This window comes from Rhincodon typus, chromosome 31 (genome assembly GCF_021869965.1).
Source record: "Rhincodon typus isolate 14 chromosome 31, sRhiTyp1.1, whole genome shotgun sequence".
Classification (NCBI taxonomy): domain Eukaryota; kingdom Metazoa; phylum Chordata; class Chondrichthyes; order Orectolobiformes; family Rhincodontidae; genus Rhincodon; species Rhincodon typus.
In genome coordinates, this window is record NC_063362.1 from 18,306,858 (window position 1) to 18,331,672 (window position 24,815).

Genomic DNA, 24,815 nt, shown 5'->3' on the forward strand with positions numbered 1-24,815 from the left:
AGTGATTAGTTGCTGTCTAAACAAAATCTAAAAAGTTGTCACCTAGTTGCTACATTTCAGTATTAACCTCTTATTACCATTCCTCAGTGCAAACAGGAACTTCATTGCTTAGCAGTGCTCCCAGTCCACAAAGCTGATAGCACCAATCATAGTCATAGAATCATAGAATTCCTACAGTGTGGAAACAGGCCCTTCAGCCCAACAAGTCCACACCAACCCTCAGAGCATCCCATCCAGACTTAATCTACAATTTCCTGAACACTACGGGCAATTTAGCATTGGCCAATCCAGCTAGCCTGCACATCTTTGGATTGTAGGAGGAAACTGGAGCACCCAGAGGAAATCCATGCAGTCGCCCAAGGGTGGAATCGAACCTGGGTCCCTGGCGCTGTGAACCACCGTGCCGCATAAAAAGTGCTCAGAAGCTGCATTATGCCATAGCATATACTTGTTCAGGAAGTATCTGTCAAATCAGTGTTGCAGCACATTAGTAAAAGGTATATACTCAAGAATCCTAATCTTGAGCTGTGGTGGTCTCGGGCTGTTGGTGGCTGGCTGGTGAGAATTACTCATTATGTTGAGATGTGTGCCAACATCTACTAAACGTCCATTGGAGACCATGAGTCGTTATGGACAAGAGAGTTGAATTTCAGAGGTGAGTTGAGTGTGACAGCCCTTGACGTCAAGGCCGCATCAAGGAGCCCTAGCAAAACTGAAATCAATGGCTATCAGGAGGCAAATTCTCTGCTAGTCAGAGTCATACCTGGTACATAGGAAGAAGTTGTGATTTTCAGGGGTCAGTCATCTCAGCTTCATCTCTGCAGCAGTTCATCAAGGTAGTGCCCTAGGCCCAACCATCATCAGCTGCTTCACCAATGATCTTCTCTTCATTTTAAGGACAGAAGTAGAAATATTCACAGATGATTGCACAATGTTCAGTACCATTTGCAACTTCATTTGCAGTGAAGTTGAAGTCTGTTAATTAAAATAATTCATTTTCAAATACAACAAGATCTAGACAATATTCATGCTTGGGCTGACAAGTGCTAAGTAACATTTGCACCACACAAATGCCAGGTAATGACCATCACCAATAAGAGACAGTCTAACCACAGCCCCTTGACATTCAGTGATGTTACCATCACTGCTTGGGGGCTGCTATTAACCAGAAACTGAACACAGTGACAAGAGCAGGTCAGAGGCTAGGAATACTGCACCGAGTAACTCATTTCCTGACTCCCCAAAGCCTGTCCACCATCTACAAGGGACAAGTTAGGCGTGTGATAGAATACTCCCCACTTGCCTGGATAGATGCAGCTTCAACAGCATTCAAAGAAGCTTGACACATTCCAGGACAAAGCAGCCTGCTTGATAGGCACCACACGCACTCCTTCCACCACTGACACTCTGTAGCAGCAGTGTGTACTATCTTCAAGATGCACTGCAGAAATTCACCAAAGATCCTTAGACAGCATTATCCAAACCCACAACCACTTACAACTAAAAGGGCAAGGGGTGCAGATACACCATCACTTGTAGTTTCCCCTCCAAGCCACTCACCATCCTGATTTGGAAACATTTTGCCATTTCTTCAGTGTCACTGGGTCAAAATTCTGGAATTCCCTCCCTCAGGGCATTGTAAGTCAATGTACAGCATGTGTACTGAGCAGTTCAAGAAGGCAACTCACCACTAACTTTTCAAGGACATCTAGAGACAGGCAATAAATGGCAAGTCAGTAAAACCCATGTCCCACATCCCATGATTGGATAAAAAATATACAGCACCCAAAATAGGCATTAGGAACATGAGACAACCATTCTGCCCCCTCATATCTGCTTAACCATCTGATTAAATTCTGACTGATCTTTGTCTTAACTCTATTTACCTGCCTTTGCTCCATGTCACTCAATATCTTTATTTAATAGAAATATCAGCCTCAATTTTGAAACCTCCAATTGAGATTACAAAGAGATCTTGATCAATTAGGTCAATGGGCTGAAGAACAGCAGGTGGAGTTTAATTTGGACAAATGTGGGGTTTTGCATTTTAGTAAAAAAAGGGACAGGACTTATATAATTAGAAGTAGGGCCTTGGGTAGTGTAGAACAGAAAAACCTAGGGGTTCAGGTACATAATTCTTTGAAGTTTGCATCAGAATTGATAGGGTGGTTAAGAAAGCGCTTAGCTTCATTGCTCACACCTTTGAGTATAAGAGTTGGACCTTATCTTGAGGTTGTACAGGATGTTGGTGAGACCTCTTTTAGAGTAGTGTGTCCAGTTCTGGTCACCCTGTTATAGGAGGGATATTATTAAGCTGGAGAGGGTTCACAAGAAATTTACTAGTATGTTGCCAGGAATGGAGGGTTTGAGTTGTGGGGAGAGGCTGGGACTTTTTTCACTGGAGCATAGGAGGTTGAGGGGTGATCTTTTAGAGGTTTATAAAATCATGAGGAGTATAGATATGAATGGCAGATTTCTTTTCCTTAGGGGGAGGGATTTCAAGACTAGATATTTTTAAGATGAGAGGAGAAAGATTTTAAAAAAAAAAAAGTTGAGGGGCAATTTTGTTTTTTACAGAGTGGTTCGTGTGTGGAATGAATATCCAGAGGAAGTGGGGTATAAGAGTAGTTACAACCGTTAAAAGACATTTAGATAAGTACATGAATAAAAAATGTTTGGAGTGATATGGGCCAAGTGCAGACAGGGGAGACTAGTTTGGGATTATGGTCGGCATGGACTGGTTGACCAAAGGGTCTGTTTCCAGACTATTTGACTCAATGTCCCTGAGAATCTAGCATCTTCTAGGGAGAATTGTTTGGGAGGAGCAGGTGAGGTGAGGTGAGGACCCTGTGACACACAGTCAGCTTTAGCAAGAAGAATGGGTAAAGTGAGGACACTGTTACAGACATCAATATTACTGAGAGCAATGGGTGAGTTGAGGACCCTGTGACAGGCAGTCAGCATAATTGAAATAAGTGGGCAAGGTGAGAACCCTCACTGAGAAGCAGACAGAGCAGTGGTAGACCTGACTGGTCCATGAAACATGAATAAAGACCTTTCTAGTCCATAATGGAGTGGGAGTAAGGGTCAAAGCAAGGGACCATATTCCATTGAGTTAAGCTATGTCTGGGAAGTTCAGGCCTGTGATTTACACATCCTGCACTAAGTGGGAAATCATAGATGCCTCTGGCAGTCTGATGATGACAAGTGCAGGACATGCCTCTGGCCAGAACAAATCAAGCTCTGGGATTTGGAGTTTGAATTGCAGTTGGGGGAGAATGAGCGCATTTCAGGACATGATCTGAATAGATTTAAGGTAAGAGATGGAAGGCAAAGAGCAGAGTTGAAGACAATTATTTTCAGAGGGTTGTGGAATTCTGGAACTCACTGCCTGAAAGGATGGTCAAGTTAGAGAAACTCTCATAACACCTATGGACTATTAAGATATTCAGTTGTGTTTTGAGACTCCAGGGTTGTGGGCAAAAGCTGTAAAATGAAATTAGTGTAATCAGGTCTTTGTTGCCTGGCATGCATGGACCAATTGACATCCTTCTGTACTATAAACGTCTGTGTTTGTGTGGAAAAGGTGCTTTTGATTATGCTGTAAAATGGTCTCATTGTAATTCCAATTTTGTGCCCCCTTATCTGAATTCCCCAAGAGAATGATATGGCTTGTTTCTGTCCATTTCATCAAACCATTTTATCATTTCAAACATTTTGATTAGATCACCCCTCAACCTTCTGAAATGACAGAATACAAACCTAGTTTATGCAATCTGCCATCAGAATTTGACCTTTTTAACCCACAAGTATTAATCAAGACGTGTTAGAAGTTGGAGCTGTTACAAGCCTTGAGAAAAAACCTAACTTGAAAGTCATTAATTTGACAGTGGTACAGAATTCCCAAGATAATGCTTAGGAAATATGCTTGGGTGACAAGAATAAAAAATTGAGTCAGTATTTGCAGGATCACAAATGGGAATGTTTATTACAACTTAATCTAAATTTTGAAATAAAGATCATTACAGAAACAGAAATTTTAAAAACATGGAATAAAAAAATAAAATGAGAATTATATTTGGCCTTAGAACCTTTCCCATGTGAAATAATTAGCTCATATCAAATAGTAAGTGCAAATACAACAATGTGATAATACTCCAATCACAGCAATAATGGTATCACCCACTATACTGAATATTTCAGCTTTCATAGACAATTTTAACACAGGCCAGAGACTACAGCCCAAGTCAGGTTTGTGGACCTGAAAGCTTCATGCTTTCTTCTCCTTGAATATTATGGGCTTGAAGGTTTGGAAAGAGCTGTGTTTCGTACTCTAGCCTGTGATGAATAAATACTAATTGAAGTGGCAATATGGATCAGTAGCTCCAAATATCCATATTAATGACAATGTGGAATCCAAATGCTCCGTGGTGCACACAGTCTCTGAGCACTATGGTACACAGTTCCAATCCAATTCTGCCTGAAATATTTCAAATCCAAATTAAAACTAAACTTGGCCCCTGTCTCAGAAATTGTATAGACATTAACACACAGACTAAGTCCTAAACAGAACACTGCTGGTCTGCAATGTCCCACAAGTAAAAACAAGACTCAAGGGAGCACTTTGCATTAAATAGCTCCAAGATCATTTACATTTAGTGTGCCAAAACTAAGGAACATTTTACTTTTATCTCTTACAGAAGATGAGTTCTAAGCTCATCATAACCAGGAGCATTTCTGAAACACAAATGAACAAATACTACTGACTCATACAGTATTTTAAATTGCCAAGTGTTACTCAGTTATTTCATAATATTGTCAAAATGATCAATGACTATACATTGATCTCAGGAAACAGCAATGGGCAATTAGGTGTAGGGAATATCACGAAAGGCAAAAATAACATTTTTAATAAACCATTCTGCTTTTCAATGTGACTTAAGCTAAGTCCCAAATCAAACTTTTTCCCGAGGTTCCAACCATGTTGAGACTGTCAAAGACAAACATTCAACCGCATCAAATAAGGAATTTTTTTTTTTTTTTTAATTCACAATACAATCCCGAGTGAAGGTTCCAATAGCCTTTCCCTTTCATTTATGAGCTGCTAATCTGAGTTCCCTTTGTGTACTTTAATCCTCCACATACGTAGTTTGCTTCTCTAAAAGTAATTGTAAAACATGGAATTGTTTTCCTTTAAGTATCTGAACTTATAAAAAGGAGGATAACAGATTCACTCTGCCCTCATTGGATGCATAAATTTAATGGCTTAATTCATTATCGAGAATCCCAGGCGAAAGGACGAGTTCCACAATACTACGGCCAGGTGAAATACCAAGAAAAGGCAACTTGCTGGGTTCCAAATAACTTCACAAGAATCCGTAATGAGGAGTTTCATTTTCTTGATGATTCTATCAGCTTTTGTCACATTCTTAAGTGCATTAACAAATATCGTTTTCAATCACTTCACTCCTTAGCCCCTCACCCTGGGCTGTTGTACTGAGAACTCTGCTAAAATACAACTTCTGGGAAATCAAAGAATTCATTTGGGTGCATCATTACACTGATCCCAATACTACTAATTTCACATCTGCCAATTATTTTACCTTGAATTTGATCAGAGATCAATAATATTTTTCATTGTAATAGTGTCATCTGCACATCATTTGTACCAACTGGGGGAAGCTGTGGATACCAAGTTAGAAACAAATCATGTTGCCATGGAGATCACAGCAAGAGTATTACGACAAAGCTTGACTGAACTGTAGTGGTTACTAATGGCAACAGAAACTTCTCCAATCAGGAGTCTGTTCCATTCCAAAATGAAACAAATTGTTAATGCTGGAAATCTGCAGCAGGTCCTTCAGCAGTTAGAATTTCACCTCAAATAGCTTCAAAAGTATCGTCAGCATTTTCTGACTGCACTGTTCAAACTAATCCCCAGGTTTGTGCACATGAACAAAATTCCCTGCAGAATTACTACATCAATGAATCTATTTGCAGTTTTAGAGTTTGTACAAAATGCAAAAGAATTGGGAGAATAGTTGGTGTTAAGTCAGAGTTACAACACAGTAACAGACTATTTGGTCCAACTCGGCCAGCCAGACATCCCAACTGACATGGTCCCATTTGCCAGAATTTGACCAATATCCCTTCAAACCCTCCTATTCGTATACTCATCGAGATGCCTTTTAAATGATGCAACTGTTTCCGCCTCCACCACTTCCACTGGCAGCCTGTACATACACGCACCATCATCTATGTGAAAAAGTTACCCTCAACATGATGTCCCAACTCCTACATAACGTCAGACCAATGAAGGCAAGCGTGCCAAACGCCTTCATCACCACCCTGTCTACCTGCTTGAAAGAGCTAAAATTACAGAAGAGATAAGGTGCTGGAGATCTTAAAATGCATAAAGGCAGATAAATCCCTGGCACCTGATCAGGCGTTTCCCAGAACTTTATGAGAAGTTAGGGAACAGATTGCTGGGGCCCTTGCTGAGATATCTGCATCATCAACAGCTACGGGTGAGTGCCTGAAGACTGGAGGTTGGCTAATGTGGTTCCATTGTTTACAAAAGACTAAGGAAAATCAAAGGAACTATAGAATGGTGAGCCTTATATCAATGGTGGCTAAGTTGTTGGAGGGGATTTTGAGGGACAAGATTTACATGCTTTTCGAAAGGCAAGGACTGATTATGGATAGTTAACATGGCTTTGTGCATGGGAAATTGTGTCTCACTGACTTGAGTTTTCTTAAATAGGTGAAAAAGACTGATGAAGGCAGAGCAGTAGACTTTATATGAACTTCAGCAAAGCATTTGAGAAGGTTATACACAGTAGACTTGTTAAAAAGTTAGATCACATGGTCTCCAGGGCAAGCTAGCCAATTGGCTTGAAGGTAAGAGACAGAGGGTGGTGTGAGGGTTGCTTTTTGGACTGGAGGCCTGTGACCAGCAGTATGCTACAAGGATCTGTGCTGAGTCTACTACTTTTCTTCATTTATTTAAATGATCTGGATGTGATTATAGGAAGCATGTTAGCAAATTTGAAAATGAGACCAAAATAGGTGGTGTAGTGGACAGTGAAGAAGGCTCAAAGTACAATGGGACCTTGAGCAGATGGGCCAATGGGCTGAGGAATGGCAGGTGGAATTTAATTTAGATAAATGCGAGGTGTTCCATTTTGGTAAGTCAATCGAGGGCAGGACTTATACAGTTAATGGAAGGGGCCTATAGAGTGTTGTCAAACAAAGAAACCCGGGGTGTAGGTGCATAGTTCCATAAAAGTGAAGTTGAAGTCTGTTAATTATTTCTGATGTACCTGGTTAGTAAGTACCTCTGAATTTTGTTTTGTTAGTGCTTTTATGTTTGTCTTTTCCAGACCAGTCCTTTTGATACTGACCTGACTGACAACAAAGTACTGTGCAAAGTCAACGAACTGCAAAACAAAGTATTCACCTAACATTATGTGCTGCAAAATCCTTGAACTGCTGCAGGTCCAACTGTAGAAGCTAAGCTAATATAAAAGCAATCATTCCTTTTCACTGCTTCCAAGTTCACAGGAATAGACATACAAACACTGCAGTTAAATCCACAATTAACAAAATCAGTATCGTCTATTTTAAATAGGTGCAAGTAGTGCTGCAAATTATACGTTAATGGCAGAGCCAAGATCTTTCAGTGGCTGTCGCTTGTTGGCAGGTGAACGAGCAGGATATAGGCACCGATGAATGTCCTGTCTCATTAAATGGCCCTGAAAATCAAAGTCATTGCAGTGCAGGGAAGAAGATTCTGGAATGTTGCACAGTGAGGACGAAAGTCACATTGTCATATTGTGCTGCCGCAGTTTCATTGATAGAAAATCGTGGCTTAAATTGTGTCGTGTGATGATTCCAACAATCTGGAACAAAGCAAAAATGAAATGTGATAGGATTATGATTAAATTCTTCCTCCCCTGGTGTCCTTTTTCTCCATCAAATTTGTCACCGAATCACATCAACAATGCTGAATTAACTTTAATTTGGTATCATAATGCCATGCCAATTGACATATTTACTGATATGATGGATCATTAATCGGCACCAGAAACTCCCATGAAGAGAATCTGATGAAATTCTACCTCAATCCCTGAAGTAAACACGTACAACCCATAGGAAAACAAAATTTCCTAGATACAGTTTCAACATCTTCAGTTGTAATCCACAGACAAATTGAATATCTGGCTCTGGATATGTGAGGACAATGAAAGATCCCAGAATCTTACTGCAAATTCAGGTTGAGCCAGGACAGCCAACAGTAAATCGGGAATAGAGATGAACTGGTCAAAAAAAAGTAAGCTTGCATTTTCTTACTTCTAATTCTCCCCTGTCACACCAAGGAAACTCACCAATGTTAGTACTAACAGATACACGTTAAAAATTGACAGTCCACTAGTTAACCATTTAGCATGTGTCTGACCAGTTGCAATTATCATTCCTTTCAAACATGGCAACATACTTAGCTAAGTAAGGATCCAACTCTCAGTTGGAACTCAAAAATATTTGTTAACAAGTATGTAGAGTAGACACATCAGAAATACAAGTTACCCTGCGATCTTTGGGATCCCATATGTTCTTATTTAATTCTATTATTAGTATTTCAAAGAATGCCGAACAGGAGACACTGGAGCCTGGGGTGTTAGAAACTGTGGAAAACATTTTCAGGCTAACACTGATTTGAATGACCACCTCAAAATCAAAAGTAGAAGACTGTGCTGTTGACACTTACGTCGCCACCTTGTCCCAAACAAACTATTAGTGACCACTACCACCCCAGTAGTGAGCCTGTTCCCCTGATCCTGGGTAAAATTCCTGAGTATGTCCTGTCCTACCAACAGGACAGACCCACTAGAGGTGGTAATAGAGTGGTGTACATTCAGAATGATTTGCCTTCAGAGTCTTCAACTTTGACTATGGGTCCCAGGAAATATCAAAAATGGGCAAGGAATCTTCCTGCTGGTTAGCACCTACTGCCCTGTCAGTTGATGAACTCGTACTCTGACATGTTAAACAAAACTTGGAGGAGCATCTAGCATAGCAAGGGCTCAGAAAGTACTTTCTGTAAAAGTCCATCACCAAGAATGGCTCAGAAGCACCAATACTGACCAAACTGGCTGGGGCATAAAAGACACCACAGCAAGCAATGAGTGAATCAACAAGGAGGAAACATTTTCCTGACCTCGTCCTCACCAATCTACCCATCATAGATGAGTCTATTCATGTCAGTGTCATAGGGATGACCACTGTACAATCCATGTGGAAAAAAAGTCCAGACTTCACAATGATGTATACTAGCACATTGTGTGGCATTACCAGATAGAGGTCAAACAGATCGAGCAACTTAAGACTGAAAATCCATGAGGCGTTGTAGGTCAAAAGCAGCATCAGAATTGTATTCAACCACAATCTGTAACCTTATGGTCCAGCTTATTTCACAATCTACCAATGAAGAGTGCAGGAAGGGATGCCAACAGCAGCATCAGTAAAACCTGGTGAATGAGATGTCAATCAAGTGAAGCTACAGTGTACGAGTGACTACTTGAACAGTGGAAGTAGTATGTAATCAACAGAGCCAAATGATCCTTCAACCAACAGATCAGATAAGCTCTGCAGTCCTGCCATATTCAATCATGAATGCTGCTGGATAATTAAATAACTCATTGGAACTGTAAGTTCCACAAAAGTTCCCACCCTCAATGATGGGAGAGCCCAGCACATCAGTACAAAAGACAAGGCTGAAATATTTGCATTAATTTTCAGCTAGAACTGCTGACTGGATGTTCCATCTCAGTCTCTTGCTGAGGACCCCAGCATCATAGATGCCAGTCTTCAAGTTAGTATACTCACATGATATTAAAAACCACTAAAAGCACCGAATACGGCAAAAGCTGTGGGGCTGACAACATTCAATCCTATTGAAGACTTTTGCTCTGAGACATGCTATACCCTTAGCCAAGTTGTTCCAGTAGTTACAAAACCAGCATCTAGCCAGCAATGTGAAAAATGGCCTAGATATGTTTTGTATATTTTGAAAAAGAGAGACAGATCCAAAGCAGCCAATTATCACCCTAACAGAAAAAACACAAAAGCAAAACAAAAAAATAAAAGTGCGCATGCTGGAAATCAGAAACAAAATCAAATTGCTGGGAAAACTCAGGTGGTCAGGTGCATGTGTGGAGGGCAAGTAGTGTCCAGTGACCCTTCTTCACAACAGAAGCTTGCAGTGTTCTGAAACTGTTGGAGAGAAAATAGTATCAATGTTTCAAGTCCAGTGACCCTTCTTCAAAAGCAGTTCTACATTACTGATGATAGAAAGTAGACCAATGAGGCAATAAGGTGATAGAAAGGGTCAGCAAGTGTTATTGCGTGGCATTGGAAATAACCAGCTAACTGACGATTAGTTTGTATTCTGCTGGAGTCATTCAGTTCTTGCCCCAATACAGCTTTAGTCCAATATGGACAAAGATCTTACTCTAGAAGCGAGGCGAGAGTGAATGGCCTCAATAACAAGGCAACATTTTTAACAAGTGTTAGGGGGCAATTTGGGTATGACAAGTTAGCCTGTAAATCTACATGAATTTCCAGTTGGGATTAGAATAAGGTAGAGTGTTTTGGTTAACTTCATACGAAATAATAATTAAAGAATTATTTTTCATTTATTTTATTCAACAAAGTACTCAGGTTAAGAAATTTAAATTGCACAAATACGCTCAGATGCTGATGCAGCAGACAGACAGGCTTCTGTGAAAGTACAAGATGGCTGATCCAGTATGTATCCCGAGGTTTTATTTGGAAATCGAATGTCATGATGATCCGATACCACACCAAGACAGACAAAGCATTTAGGATTTAGTCAAGGATGAGAATGAAGCACAGACTTTGGAGCAGAGGTAAGTTGGCACCTGGGAAGATGGGAGTGGTGAAACCAGGGGTAATTGGCCCCTTGCCACTTTTGGAATGTGTAAAAAACAAGATCTTTGTCTAAAACAGACCATTTGGGAATTCAAGTAATATACTGTCTGCTTGATTTACAATGTAGAAATATCTAATGATTTCTTGCCAAGTTAGATTGCTACCTCAGAACCTTTCCTAGAGTGGACTCTCCCAATATTCATTCAATAAAAGATCATTGACCTATTTCAAGGTTCCTGAGATTATTTCATAAAATAAACTATCGCAACGCAATTATGGCATCAAGGAGCCCTGGCAAAACCTGGGAATCAGGGGGAAAATTCACTGCTAGTTGAACTCATACTAAGCAAAATGGCAGATGGTTCTAGTTGTTAGAGATCAATCACCTCAGCGCCAGGATATCACTACAGAAGCTCCCAAGGATAGTGTCCTAGGACCAACTGTCTTCAGCTGCTTCACCTTCCCTCCATCAATAGTCAGAAGTGAGTATGTTTCTACAAGAACAGGTTAGAGCTGGGAATTCAGTGACGAATAACTCACGTCCCATCTGCCCACTGCCTATCCACCATCTAAGACCTACAAGTCAGGAGTGTGATGGAATACTCTCAACTTGCCTGGTATGTGCAGCTCCAACAATACTCAAGAAGCTTGACATCATCCAGGGCAAATAGCCACTTTATCGGAACTACATCCACGACCTTCAACATTCCTTCTCTTCATCAAAGTACAGTGACAGCAATGTGTTATGTCAATGAGAAATGCAGGTAATTTTAAGGATAAACTTCACAGTTGATTGACAGCAGGCAATACTTTTGAATACTGTATTTTTAAAAGCTGGTGCCTGGGGCCGTGGTGGTAGCATGCTCCCTCTGTACCAGGAGGCCTTGGTTCAGTCCCACTTGATCCAGACATTTGTAATTATTTCTGAACAGGTTAATTAGAAAATATACAAATATCTAAAAGCTGAGTGCTTGGGGTCTCTTGTGATGCAATGATAACATCCCTATATCTGGACAAGAGGGCTTGAGTTCAAGTCTCACCTTCTCCAGAGATGCATCATAATACATCTGAACATTACTTTATCCTCTGGTAATATTTTGATTTAGTTCCTCCTTTGTTTTCCCTACCCTTCCTTCAGTTTTATTACTGTCACACTGGCTTTGGTGGGCAGAGGTGTGACATAGGCAAGATTGGGGGTGGCACGGTGGCTCAGTGGTTAGCACTGCTGTCTCAGCACCAGGGACTCGAGTTCAATCCACCCTTGGGCGACTGTCTGCATGGAATCTGCACATTCTCCCTGTGTCTGCGTGGATTTCCTCTGGGTGCTCCGGTTTCCTCCCACAGTCCAAAGATGGCTAGGTGGATTGGCCATGCTAAATTGCCCATAGTGTGCAGGGATGTGTTTAGGTTAGGCGGGTTAGACATGGGAAATGCAAGGTAGGGAATGGGTCTGGGTGGGATGCTCTTCGGAGCAGCAATGTGGACTTGTTGGGCTGAATGGCCTGTTTCCACACTGTAGGGATTCTGTTCTAAAAAAAAAACTGTTTGAACAGGTTGATTAAAAAATAGCTGGGTTCTTCCCAGTGGCAGTGGGCTCCTCGGCAGGGAAAGTATCCAGAAAGGAAAAGTGGAAACTGGTGTTTGTGCTAAACTATGGATTTACCATTAATCCTCATAAATCTCTGAACATCTTTTACTGCCTAATTCAATATTTAGATATTGGTCAATGAAATGCACCATCTGCAAGATGCAGCCCAGTAACTCAAACAGCTCCAAGAGCACTTTCCATTACTACCATGTAGAAGCACAAGGGCAGCAGATGCACGAGAACATCACTACCTGCAAGTTCTCTCCATGCCACACACCTACGTGCAGTGGAACTACATTGCCATGTCTTCATGGTCACTAGGTCAATATCTTGGAACCCTCGTCCTATAGCATTGTGGGTACCCACGGTACACTCCAAAGACTGCAGCACTTCATGAAGGCAGCTCATCGTCACCTTCTCTAGGGCAGTTTGGAATAGACAATAAATATTTACTTTACCAGTGATGCTCACATTCCATGAAGAAATCTTAGCCCCACACACAGACCCCCACCTCGATGATGCCTCTCATGAATCTTGTATCTAATAATATGACTCTGGCCCTAACTCACCTCTCCCACAGCATTGACCACTGGCAGATGTCTCAATCCCATGGTGCGGAACAGGTTGAAGACCTGAGACACGTGCGTGTTTGGTGAGACCGTGTAAGGACAAGGATTCATGTAAGGTGTAATGTCCTACAGCAGAGAAAAGAAAACTATTTCAACATAAGGTTATATAACAAACATTAATCTGGACATAACAACTTGCAAAGTAAATCATTATCCTCTTTTTCATATTACCACCCAGCCAGAGTATCCATCACAACCTTGCCTCCCAGACTCCAAATGATGTATATTAACCTTTTAAATAAACACTAATCTGTAATAATTCAATGATCAATACTCTTGCCTCTGTCAAAAGGAAGTTGAAGTCTCACTCCAAATATTTGAGCACATAACATAGGCAACTCTTCCAATTTAGTTTCAAGGGACTGTTGTGCTGTTGGAGGTGTTGGCTTCATATTTCATTTGAACGACAAAGTCCCAATCATTTTCTCTCCTGGATATAAAGATCCCATTGCAGAGATTCAAAGAGAAGGGTGGCTTTTCCTCCAATGTTCATTACCCTATCAACATCATTTAAAACACACATCACATTGCTATTTGTTGGATCTTGTTGAGTACAAATTGCTACATTACAACAGTGATGGTGAGGGCCAGCTGGGAATATTCAGCAGCATGTAGAAATTGAATGTATACTTTTAGATGATGTCACTGACAGACAGCATGTAAATGAAAATAGGACGGAGTCAATGATAGATCCTCAGGATTCTAGAAGTACTGGTGCAGCAGCACAAAGAGAAGACATTCCAGGTATTCTGTGGTCTTGAATGGATAAATGGAACCAAGTATGTGCAGTTCCACTCAACTAAATGACACAGGAGGCGCACTGGTAAAGGGTAGTGTTGTCAATCACACTGAAAGCTACATAAAGGCTGAAAAGAATAAGGGCAGCTAGTTTACTGTATTCATGGTCAGAGAGAATAACTTTGATATGGGCTACAGCAGGGATTGAAACATGATTGGAGAAGGTCAGAAACGAAATAGTGGAAAATATAGACACAGATTTGGGACACAATAACACATTCAAGAACAAACAAAGCAAAAGAAAACAGGACCCGATCAAAGTTCCATAAGATAGAACAATGAATGGCTAAACCAGTTTTACAGTGGAATCAATCAACAAATAAGGAGCCAAAAAACGTTGCACTGAGAGTGAATTTAGCAAAGTACAAATGCCATAAAGACAGGTCAATAATTACTATTTGGCACGATGTACCCATTTTGAATTTAACATTAAGAGAGGGATGTGATAGCACTGGAAAAGGTGCATAGGAAATTTACTAGGATGTTGCCTGGACTGGAGTGTTTTAGTTATGAAGAGAGATTAGAACGAGTGGGATTGTTTTCCTTGATGTAGTGGAGACTGAGGGACACAGACAAGGTAGACAGGAAGGAATGTGTCCCCTTACTGGAGGGACCAAAGACAGGCAGATTAGGATAAGGGGCAGGAGGTTGACGAGGGATGAGAGGATAACTTGTTTCACTGACAGGGTGATGGAAATACTCGGAACTACGATGTTGTGGCCATTACAGAGACTTGGATAACACAGAGGTAGAAATGGTGGTTGGATGTTCCGTGGTTTAGATGTTTCAAAAGAAATAGGGAAGGAGGTAAAAGAGGTGGGGGAGTGGCATTGCTAATCAGGGATGGTATCACAGCTGCAGAAAGGGAGGTCATGGGGGAAGATTTGTCCACTGTGTCAGAAATGGTTGGAAGTCAGAAACAGGAAAGGAGCAGCCACTTTATTGGGAGTTTTCTATAGACCCCCCAATAGCAACAGAGACACTGAGGAACAGATTGAGACACAGATTTTGGACAGGTGCAGAAGTAATAGGGTTGTTGTCACGGGTGACTTCAACTTCCCTAATATAAATTGGAACCTCCTAAGTGCAAATAGTTTGGATGGAGCAGATTTTGTCAGGTGTGTCCAGGAAGGATTTCTGACTCAATATGTAGATAGGCTGACTAGAGGGGAGGCCATACTGGATTTGGTGCTTGGCAACGAACCAGGCCAGGTGTCAAATCTCTCAGTGGGAGAGCATTTCACTGATAGTGATCACAACTCCCTGATCTTCACTATAGGCATGGAGAGAGATAGGAGCAGACGGGGTGTGGGAACGTATTTAATTAGGGAAGGGGGAATTACAATGCTATTAGGCAAGAACTACAGAGCACCAATTGGGATCAGATGTTCTCTGGGAAATGCACAACAGAAATGTGGAGGTTGTTTAGGGAGCAGTTGCTACAAGTACTGGATAGATTCGTCCCACTGAGGCAAGGAAAGGATGGTAAGGTGAAGGAACCTTGGATGACAAGACATGTAGAACACCTAGTCAAGAGGAAGAAGGAAGCTTACTTAAGGTTGAGGAAGCAAGGATCGGACAGGGCTCTAGAGGTCGACAAGGTAGCCAGGAGGGAACTGAAGAATGGACTTAGGAGAGCTAGAAGAGGGTATGAGAAAACCTTGGCGGGTAGGATCAAGGAAAACCCCAAGGCATTCTATGCTTATGTGAGGCACAAGAGGATGGCCAGAGTGAGGGTAGGGCCAATCAGGGATAGTGAAGGGAACTTGTGCGCGGAGTCAGAGGAGGTAGGGGAGGTCCTTAATGAATACTTTGCTTCAGTATTCACCAGTGAGAGGGACCTTGACGTTTGTGAGGACAGCATGAAACAGGCAGATATGCTCGAACAGGTTGTTATTAGGAAGGAGGATGTGCTAGAAATTTTGAAAAACATGAGGATAGATAAGTCCCCTGGGCCAGATGGGATATACCCTATGTTACTACAGGAAGCGAGGGAAGAGATTGCTGCCCCTTTGGCCACTGTCCACTGGAGTAGTACCAGAAGATTGGAGGGTGGCAAATGTCATTCCCTTGTTCAAGAAAGGGAATAGGGATAATCCTGGAAATTACAGACCGGTCAATCTTACTTCTGTGGTGGGCAAATTATTGGAGAGGATTCTGAGAGATAGTATTTATGATTATTTGGAAACGATTATTTGGAAAAGCACAGTGTGATTAGAAATAGTCAGCATGGCTTTGTGAGGGGCAGGTTATGCGACACAAGCCTTATTGAATTCTTTGAGGATATGACAAAACACAATCAATGAAGGTACAGCAGTGGATTTTAGCAGGGCATTTGATAAGGTTCCCCATGGTAGGTACATTCAGAAAGTAAGGAGGCATGGGATTCAGGGAAATTTGGCTGTCCAACAGAAGACAGAGGGTGGTAGTAGATGGAAAGTATTCAGCCTGAAGCTCGGTGACCAGTGGTGTTCCACAGGGATCTGATCTGGGACCTCTGCTCTTTGTGATCTTTATAAATGACTTGGATGAGGAAATGGATGAGTGGGTTAATAAGTTTGCCGATGACACGAAGGTTGATGGAGTTGTGGACAGCGTGTAGGTTGCAACGGGACATTGACAGGATGCAGAGCTGGGCAAAGATGGAATTCAACCCAGAAAAGTGTAAAGTGATTCATTTTGGAAGGTCAAATTTGAATGCAGAATACAGGGTTAATGGCAAGATTCTTGGCAGTGTGGAGGAACAGAGGGATCTTGGGGTCCACGTCCATAGATCCCTCAAAGTTGCAACCCAAGTTGGTAAGGTTATAAAGAAGGCGTATGGTGTGTTGGCTTTCATTGGCAGGGGAATTGAATTTAAGTGCCGCAAGGTTATGCTGCAGCTCTATAAAACTCTGGTTAAACCACACTTGGAATATTGTGTTCAGTTCTGGTCGCCTCATAATAGGAAAGATGTGGAAGCTTTAGAGAGGGTGCAGAGGAGATTTACCAGGATGCTGCCTGGACTGGAGGGCAGGTCTTATGAGGAAAGGTTGAGGGAGCTAGGGCTTTTTTCATTGGAGCAAAGAAGGATGAGAGGTGACTTGATAGAGGTGTACAAGACGATGAGAGGCATAGATAGAGTGGATAGGCAGAGACTTTTTCCCAGGGTGGAAATGACTATTACGAGGAGCATAATTTTAAGGTGATTCGAGGAAGGTATAGGGGAGATGTCAGAGGTAGGTTCTTCACACAGAGAGTAATGGGCATGTGGAATGCACTGCCGGCAGTGGTAGTGGAGTCAGATACTTTACAGACTTTTAAGCGAGTCTTGGATAGGCACATGGAAGATAGTAAAATGTAGGGTAGCAGGACAGATTGATCTTAGTAGGGTAATAGGTCGGCACAACATCATGGGCGGAAGGGCGTGTACTGTGCTGTACTGTTCTATGTTCTATGTATCTGGAACCCACTGCCTGTAAGGGTGATGGAGCCAAAAACCCTTATAACATTTAAATAGCTTTTAGATGTACACTTGCAATGCCAAGGCATTCAAGGCTATTGGTCAAGTGCTGGAAACTGGGATTAGAGTAGATCGTTGGTTGTTTTTGACTGATACAGATTTGATGGGCCAAAGGGTTATCTTCTATGCTGTAGACTTATGACTCTATTTAAATGAAAATGACTACTGCTGAGAATCTAGGGCCCCCCAATGGCTACAAACAGATTCTCATGAAGAACAACAGCAACAGAAGTAGAAAAGGGAAGGGTGCATGTGCCTGCAGTTGCACACAAACCCATGCCTCTTCCCCAATATTACATTAATGATGCAAAGTCAGACCTAGCTCTTTGTGCACTGTTGATAAAAACGAATCAATCAGATCACAAACAGCTGCTGGCCCCTAATCCACTTGTACTATAGCTCCAATGACTTACCACAATCATGCGTGGGTTGAGGAGGGTCAGGTCAAGGTCATGAACATCAGGATATCGTGGATAATCTTCAGTCATCTCCAAATAGGATAGTCGTGGTTGGGTGGAACTCTAGAATGTAGCGAGAGCGTGACTTAAGCAACAATTGGTAAAAAAAAAAAGACCAGCACATGATCATTGTTGATTAGTGGGGATATAAGGAACTTCATAGATTATCCACTCAAAACAATTCAATTTCTGCCCCATTGCTACAGCCGATTATTCCTCTGAGGAATGTACGGTTTTCCAATCCCTGTCACCACCTTGGAGTCCTTTCTGTATGATAAAACTTCCAATTGTTCCAAAATTTGCCTGTTACTAGTTTGAGGCCGTGTTTCCTTGTCTTAGTGGCTGGTTAGTTTAAAGTATTATTCCATATTTAGTTTTTCCACGCTGTTAACTATCTTTCAAGGCTCAGAATACAATTTTATGCTCGATTCAGAGCTTGGACTACCCTGATCAGCTTCTTGGCTCTTGTTTGCATTTTCCCAGTTCTTCAATGTTTGTGTTGTATCTCAGCAACTAGATTTAGACATAGGTGCAGTCTGGCCAGAATCCTGTATTGTTTGATCAGGGCTTCCTCTGACATACTCAATGCTGGCTATGTAGTTCAACATTCGGCTTTCCTACTGGCTGAACACATTGAATCACATTAGACTTCAAGCGTTCTACCTTTTTTTTTTTTTTTTTTTTTTTTTTTTTTTTGAGTATTTCAGCACCATTCATGGAGTCTACCTATTAAATATATTATTCTGCTGCATGCTCAACGTAATTGCTTTAAAGATATCACACTTGGCTTTCACTGATATGCTGCTGGACCAACTTCCCTTTCTTTTGGAAACTTTGGATACTTTGCTTTTGGAATTAGCCCCTTTAAAAAGTTATATACCTGGCTTCTGGTCCTTGTTTCTGAATCTCAGATAATGATGAATTTGACTATCCTGTGGTCATTGTTTCCCAAAGATGTCACAACCTCCACTTCCTGTCTGTTGTCTGAGTCACTCACGAATACCAAGTCAAGATCAGCTGCTTCTCCTGGCTCTCTGACAAAATGGTTCACAAAGCAATCACCAGTATCATTTACCATCTGTCAGCTATTTGGGCTTTATAAAAAACGTGCATGATTAACCGAAGTTGTCCATTAAATTAACCCTCTCATTCTCTTAAAAAATTTATCTCTTCTAAGGACAAGTCCTTCCCATTTGGTGCTGGTTCCTAAGAGCTACGCTTTGGGTTTCAAACAGTGGCAACATTAAACCAGAGTAGTTTATCATGTAGATTTTTTTTTTTTTTTTAAAAACTTTCCACAGGTTCAGCTTGACTTCAACTCCCAGGAATTCCCGATATTTCAGGCGATGCCACCTTTTCTGAACACATTCAAACTATTTAAATTCAACAACAGGCTTTAGATTCAGCCATGATATATTACAGCAAAGCTCAACAATTCAATAGCTGTCAGGAGCTACATAAATTTTATTTCTAATGTTATTACTGACCAAACAAATACCTTTTCTCATGACCTTGTCTTTAACTTGGTCACTAGGTTTCTGCGTCTGCACCTTCTTGTTGCCAATTCTCCTCCAATGGATAGTGCTCTCTAGTTCCAATAACCTATCTGCCCATATCCCATCTATTTAATTGCAAAAATTTTGATTGCTACCTCAATGCTCTTTACAAGCTCTGTCCCCAATTGGTCTATTAGTATATTCCTCAGATAAAAGTTCTCAAATGCATTGCCTGTCCCTCATTGTTATCCCAATTCTTCTGGTCATTTACTTTGCACCCCAAATAACGTAAATATATCAGAGAAAAGACTTTTTCCCTCAATTTTACAAAGTGCATCATACTTCATCCCTGTGGTTTTCTCTGGAGTTGCTGCAGTGATTGATCACAAGAACTAGTGTAGTTTTCTGAAAACATTATTCAAGTCAGTCTCTAAGATCACTATTTACTCTTTAAATGGGATCCTTAGTGGGAATTCTGCAGATGTTCATTGAGTTAAACAAATTAGGTTCCCTCAGTTCAATTCCAAATGTGTGACAAAAGCAAGATATTGCAGATGCTGGAAATCAGAAAAAAAATACTGGACATAGTCAGAACACAGACATGAAACATTTATTTTTTTCTCTGCCGACTGATATTGCCAGATCAAACGAATGAGCACTTACATCTTCTAGCCTATACTGTATTGGCCCTGGACATGTTATAACAGCTGGCACTGGGAGTAATATTATTACCCATCAAAACATGCATCTCCTTGCTTAGCACAAAAAAAACCAACAATAAAATGCTGAATTTTAAGAAAAATAAAAAACATAGGTGTGTTCTAAGGAACTTACTGACTGGGTCTCTGAGTAGCAAACACCACGCACAAGTAGTGTAACCAGCTGAGATCTCAGAATAAGACCATGGAAAGTTAAAGGTCGAAAACGCTCTTCCATTGTCCATTCTTCACTGGGAGACTGGTCTGGATAAAGATTTGGATAAGGGGGATGTCTGTACAGAAGGAAGGCATAAGTGACTGAATGAGCACAACTGTACAACAGTGAACATGACAATTGCAATTCACATAATAAATTGAATGTCAATGTGAACGAGAAAGTGGTTAAAATATCTCAATGTGCCCTTAAAAATAACAGGCTTTCAATCAAAATAAAGTTCAAATGCCAATTAGAGCTCCAAAACACTACTTTGCATCTCACACTCATCCTGCATAAATCCCAATAACCCAGAATACGAACATCTGTCAATCCACCACACGATTTCAGAAATTTAATTAACAACACATTTAAAATGTATTTTATATTTATTTCAGTAATGGTAAAATTGAGATAGCCCATTGGGTTAAAACTTCATACTAATGTTGTTTTAAAAGGATGCAGGATGAACGGTCATGAGCACTTCTCATTTACATTGTCACTCAATGTTCCAGGAACAGTCATCACCCTATCTTATACAGAGACTACTACCCAGCATTACAACAAACACTTCACCAGCTCCAGATCTGCTGCATTTCTTGCACCTTCAAAGATGTCAGCTGAACACTGCAAACTGTTTAGGTTTTGCCAGTTACTACAAGCGCAAGTGTCAGACAGTTAGAGAACCCCAAACACTATCAATAGTTCGGATTAAAATTACATTTTTCTCCTCCACAATTCTTTGGAATAATGTGAAGGGAGGGAAAGGATCACATCTGTTTAAACCCTGCTATACAATCTCTTCAGTGACACAAGGACAAAACAACAGGGAAGCTCATTTTCCAAATATCATCAGTGTTTCCTATTCATTTACAAGGCGAATGTATTGCAAGCAAGGTCAGCATTTGTCGCTCTTGAATAAAACTTGAATTGCTGGCTTAGACCTTTTCAGAAGGCAGTTGAGTCAGCCATTGTTATGGGTCTGAATTTACATATAGCTCATATCAAGTACTAACGGCAGACTTCCTTTTCTAAAGGACATTAATGAACCAGATGGATTTTAACAAAAAATCCATGGTCACTATTAACTTTTTAGTCCAGATTTAGTTCATTGTATTTAAATCCCCAAGACAGTGTGACGGCATCCAAACGCATGTCCCTAATCGTCAGTCCTGGATTATGGATGATCACTTAGTAATAAAACCAGAATACTACTGAACCCACTGCTTCCTGAGATAAGTTTTCCTCTTACTCCTGAATGAGCAGCTGCCAACTCACCAAAATACAATACAGATATCAGCAATGATCAACAGAAGGTCAATCACAGGCTATTGGCCTGCATGATAAAATCACATGGAGCTCAAATAGTGAAAGCATCCACTAAAGCCATACACTAACTAGGTAAAGCCAAAACACTGACAATTGCACGCACCAACCTGCGTTCTAACATCTGCTGCAACATGTCCTCTCCATTTTCAGCAACCTCAGTCGTCACCAGCTCATCACACATGTTCCTCAGCTCACTGGAAGGATAGGATTTCATCGATTGGCTCCGCTTACGTTGCTCCCCAGCTCGAGTTAGGATACTTGATTTCTGCAGCAGACAAAGAAACTATGAGCCTCAACACCCAGAGTACCAGCAAGGTAACCAGGAACCTTAAACCAGGATCATACTGGGAGTCATGAACTTGAATTTAACTTACATTTCAAAGTGTAGTGTACATATTTAGGTCAAAGATGTCAAAAAGTGCAGTCAGAGCCAGGTATTAAGAAGTTTCTTAAATGAAAAGAGACAGATGTTTATGGAGTGATTTGAAGAGAATAGGGTCACGGAAAGCTGAAAATGTGGCCAACAATTGTGGATGAAGGAAATCTGGATCAGCCAGTGCAGAATTGGAGGAACACAATGATCTCAAGGGGTTGTTGGTGTTTCTTTTTGATTTGCTCATTAATGTTAGCATTATTGGCAAGGGTACTTACTGCCTATCCACAAATGCCCTAAAGTGGAGGTGAGCTGCTTCTTGAAGCACTCTACTCCCTATAATGTAGATACTCTTACAACAATGTTAGAGCAGAAATTCCAGTGTTTCCAGCCAGCTGCAGTAAAGGAATGTTGATATTTTTCTAAGCAAGGATGGCATAACTAAAAGGGGAACTTGCAGTTGGCTGTCTTGCATTTGCTCCCTTGCTTTTCTTAATGGCACTGGTCATGGGTTTCAAAGGTGTTGTCAAAGGAGGCAATGCATGCCTGCAACGTAAGAAAGAAATATTGTCATTTTGAAATCATCAGGACAATTCGCAAGAATAGCAATTCAAGGGGAAAGCCAACATTTATACTGCATGAGGAGTGTGTTGATTGGTTGGAAAGTGGACTCTGACTGGTACAGGTTGCAAGATAGGCAGAACACCTTTTTGACTTGAAGGTAGCATCTTTTCAGTGAGAAGCATCACTCGTGTTGCTCTTGCGAAGTAGCAGTATGAAAAAGTTAGCTTCACTTGATCAAACTTTCGAGTTACCCGTCAGGGTAAGCTGAGCATTTTTCAGGATGAAGATTGACTCAAGTCATTCAGGAATTTGTGCGATGATATAGCGAGAAAAAAAATCAGATCAGAGTGGCCATTGTCTCACAAGATGGCTTTGATTTGTATTACTTCTGCACCAAAAAAATAGGTGACAGCCATATGTTTGGTCATTTCTTAGGACAATACCTGTCGAATCAAAGTCAATCAATTTAGATACAGACAGGCAGTTTTGTATCAATCAGAATTAATGGCTGTATTCTGTATTACAACTCCTCTACCAGACTCCACTCACCAACCAATTGGCACTCTCCTCTCACGTCAGGTGTTCCCCTGAATTGATATTCTTGCAAGTTGTCCTGATGAGTGCAAGACAAACAACCTTCAATAGAATGTCTTTTCTCAGCACACAAGTTCTGTATTATCACGTGACTATTTGCATGATGCTGTCGTGCATCTTGTGAATGGTACACAGGTCTGTCAGTGTCAGCAGTGGGGGTAGTAAATGCTTTAAGGTAGTAGATGGATTCAATGAAGTGGGCTGCTTCATTTTGGAAAGTAAATTGAGCTTCTTGAGTGCTACCCAAGTTGCACATTTTCAGGTAAGTGTAGAGTCTTGTAGATACAGACAGACTTCAGAATAGTCAAGGGGTCATTTACTTATTGTACTATTCCCAGCCTCTAACTTACTAGTGGCTACAGGATTTAAATGACTGGTTCAGTTAGTTTTTAAATTGACAGTAACACATGATATTGATGGTGGGGAAGTTCAATTGTGGCAATGCCACTGAACTCGAATACAGAAACTGAAAAGGGTAGCTCCATGGACAGATTTAAATGCAAGGATGAAAATGTGTGTGTGAAATTCCGTTGACTCATTTAAGGCAGCCAGCATGGAATTTAAAAGGGAATTTAAATATCTAACTAGGATCAGATGATGGCCTTTTTTTTTTATTTTCCTGTCAGCCCTCTTTGCTTGGTCAGCAAAGCAAATCCTAGTCCTCAAAAATCCTATTCCGACCCCAGGCACATTTTTTAATTACCGTGCTTTTTACAAACTTCCTTTCCTGTAGCATTCTTGCATGTACCCCACTGTTACTCCAGTCCATGCTCACCTCTCCCAAAAGTTTCTAAATGTTAAAACCTACCTCTAAACTTAGGTTTTAAAGCTTGTTTTTAATTAACTTTCTCTCCACTGCTGAAATGCCTTATGATATTGTATTACATAAAAGGTACTAGGATAAAAAGGAAATATTTTGGTCCAGTGCCTGTACCTCTAAATCCATTCTAAGTATATAAGCTGTCCAAAAACCATGCAACCATAGTTCAGTGGCTCAGATGCTATCCAAGTAAGGCAGCCGGGGGTCAAGTTTATTCCACAGACTTGAGCACATAACCCAGGCTGACCCCCTCAGTGCAGTACAAAGGGAAGGCTGTACTTTTGGAGGTAGTCTTTTAGGTGAAATACTAAACCGGGTCTCTACCCTGTCTGGCCGCCATTCGAAGTAGAACAGGGGAGTTCTGCACAGTGCACTAACCAATATTTTTCCCTCAACCAAATCATAAGAAATGCCTGATCATTATCACTTTGCTGTTTGTGAGCTCTTGCCATGCATAGGTTTACTATTACATTATCTCCATTGCAACAGCAACTGTACTTGGAAAACATTCGATTGGCTATTAAGTGCTTTCAGACACCTGAAGGCTGTGGAAGATTCCACAGAAAAGCAAGTCTTTTCCTGCATTGATCTTAACTTGAAGTTGCAAATTTCATCTGGATTAGATTATAGAGTGACTAACAAGCTGCCTTGTGATTAGCTCAGCACAGATCTGGAGACATTTAAATTTTGAGACCTGGGATATTCAAAACTCAGGTAGACCCAATAAACCCAAGAATGTTCAAATCAAGTGGTCTGTGTCAAAGTCGCAAAAATTATTAGCTACCATCAATTCTGAAGAAGG

General features: G+C 40.9%; 1 protein-coding gene across 3 annotated transcripts in view; it reads right to left on the bottom strand.

Moving 5' to 3' along the window:
* Positions 1-3,960: 3,960 nt before the first annotated feature.
* Positions 3,961-24,815, bottom strand: part of clcn6 (chloride channel 6) — a 97,289-nt gene continuing 76,434 nt past the window's right edge. For all 3 annotated transcript variants that reach the window (XM_048614960.1, XM_048614959.1, XM_020514217.2), the window contains 5 exons: positions 21,770-21,927; positions 20,256-20,412; positions 17,881-17,988; positions 13,108-13,233; positions 3,961-7,901 (listed from right to left, as the gene is read on the bottom strand). In XM_048614960.1, the coding sequence (XP_048470917.1) occupies positions 7,821-7,901; positions 13,108-13,233; positions 17,881-17,988; positions 20,256-20,412; positions 21,770-21,927 (630 nt within the window). In that variant the 3' untranslated portion in view covers positions 3,961-7,820. The remainder of the gene's footprint in view (positions 7,902-13,107; positions 13,234-17,880; positions 17,989-20,255; positions 20,413-21,769; positions 21,928-24,815) is intronic.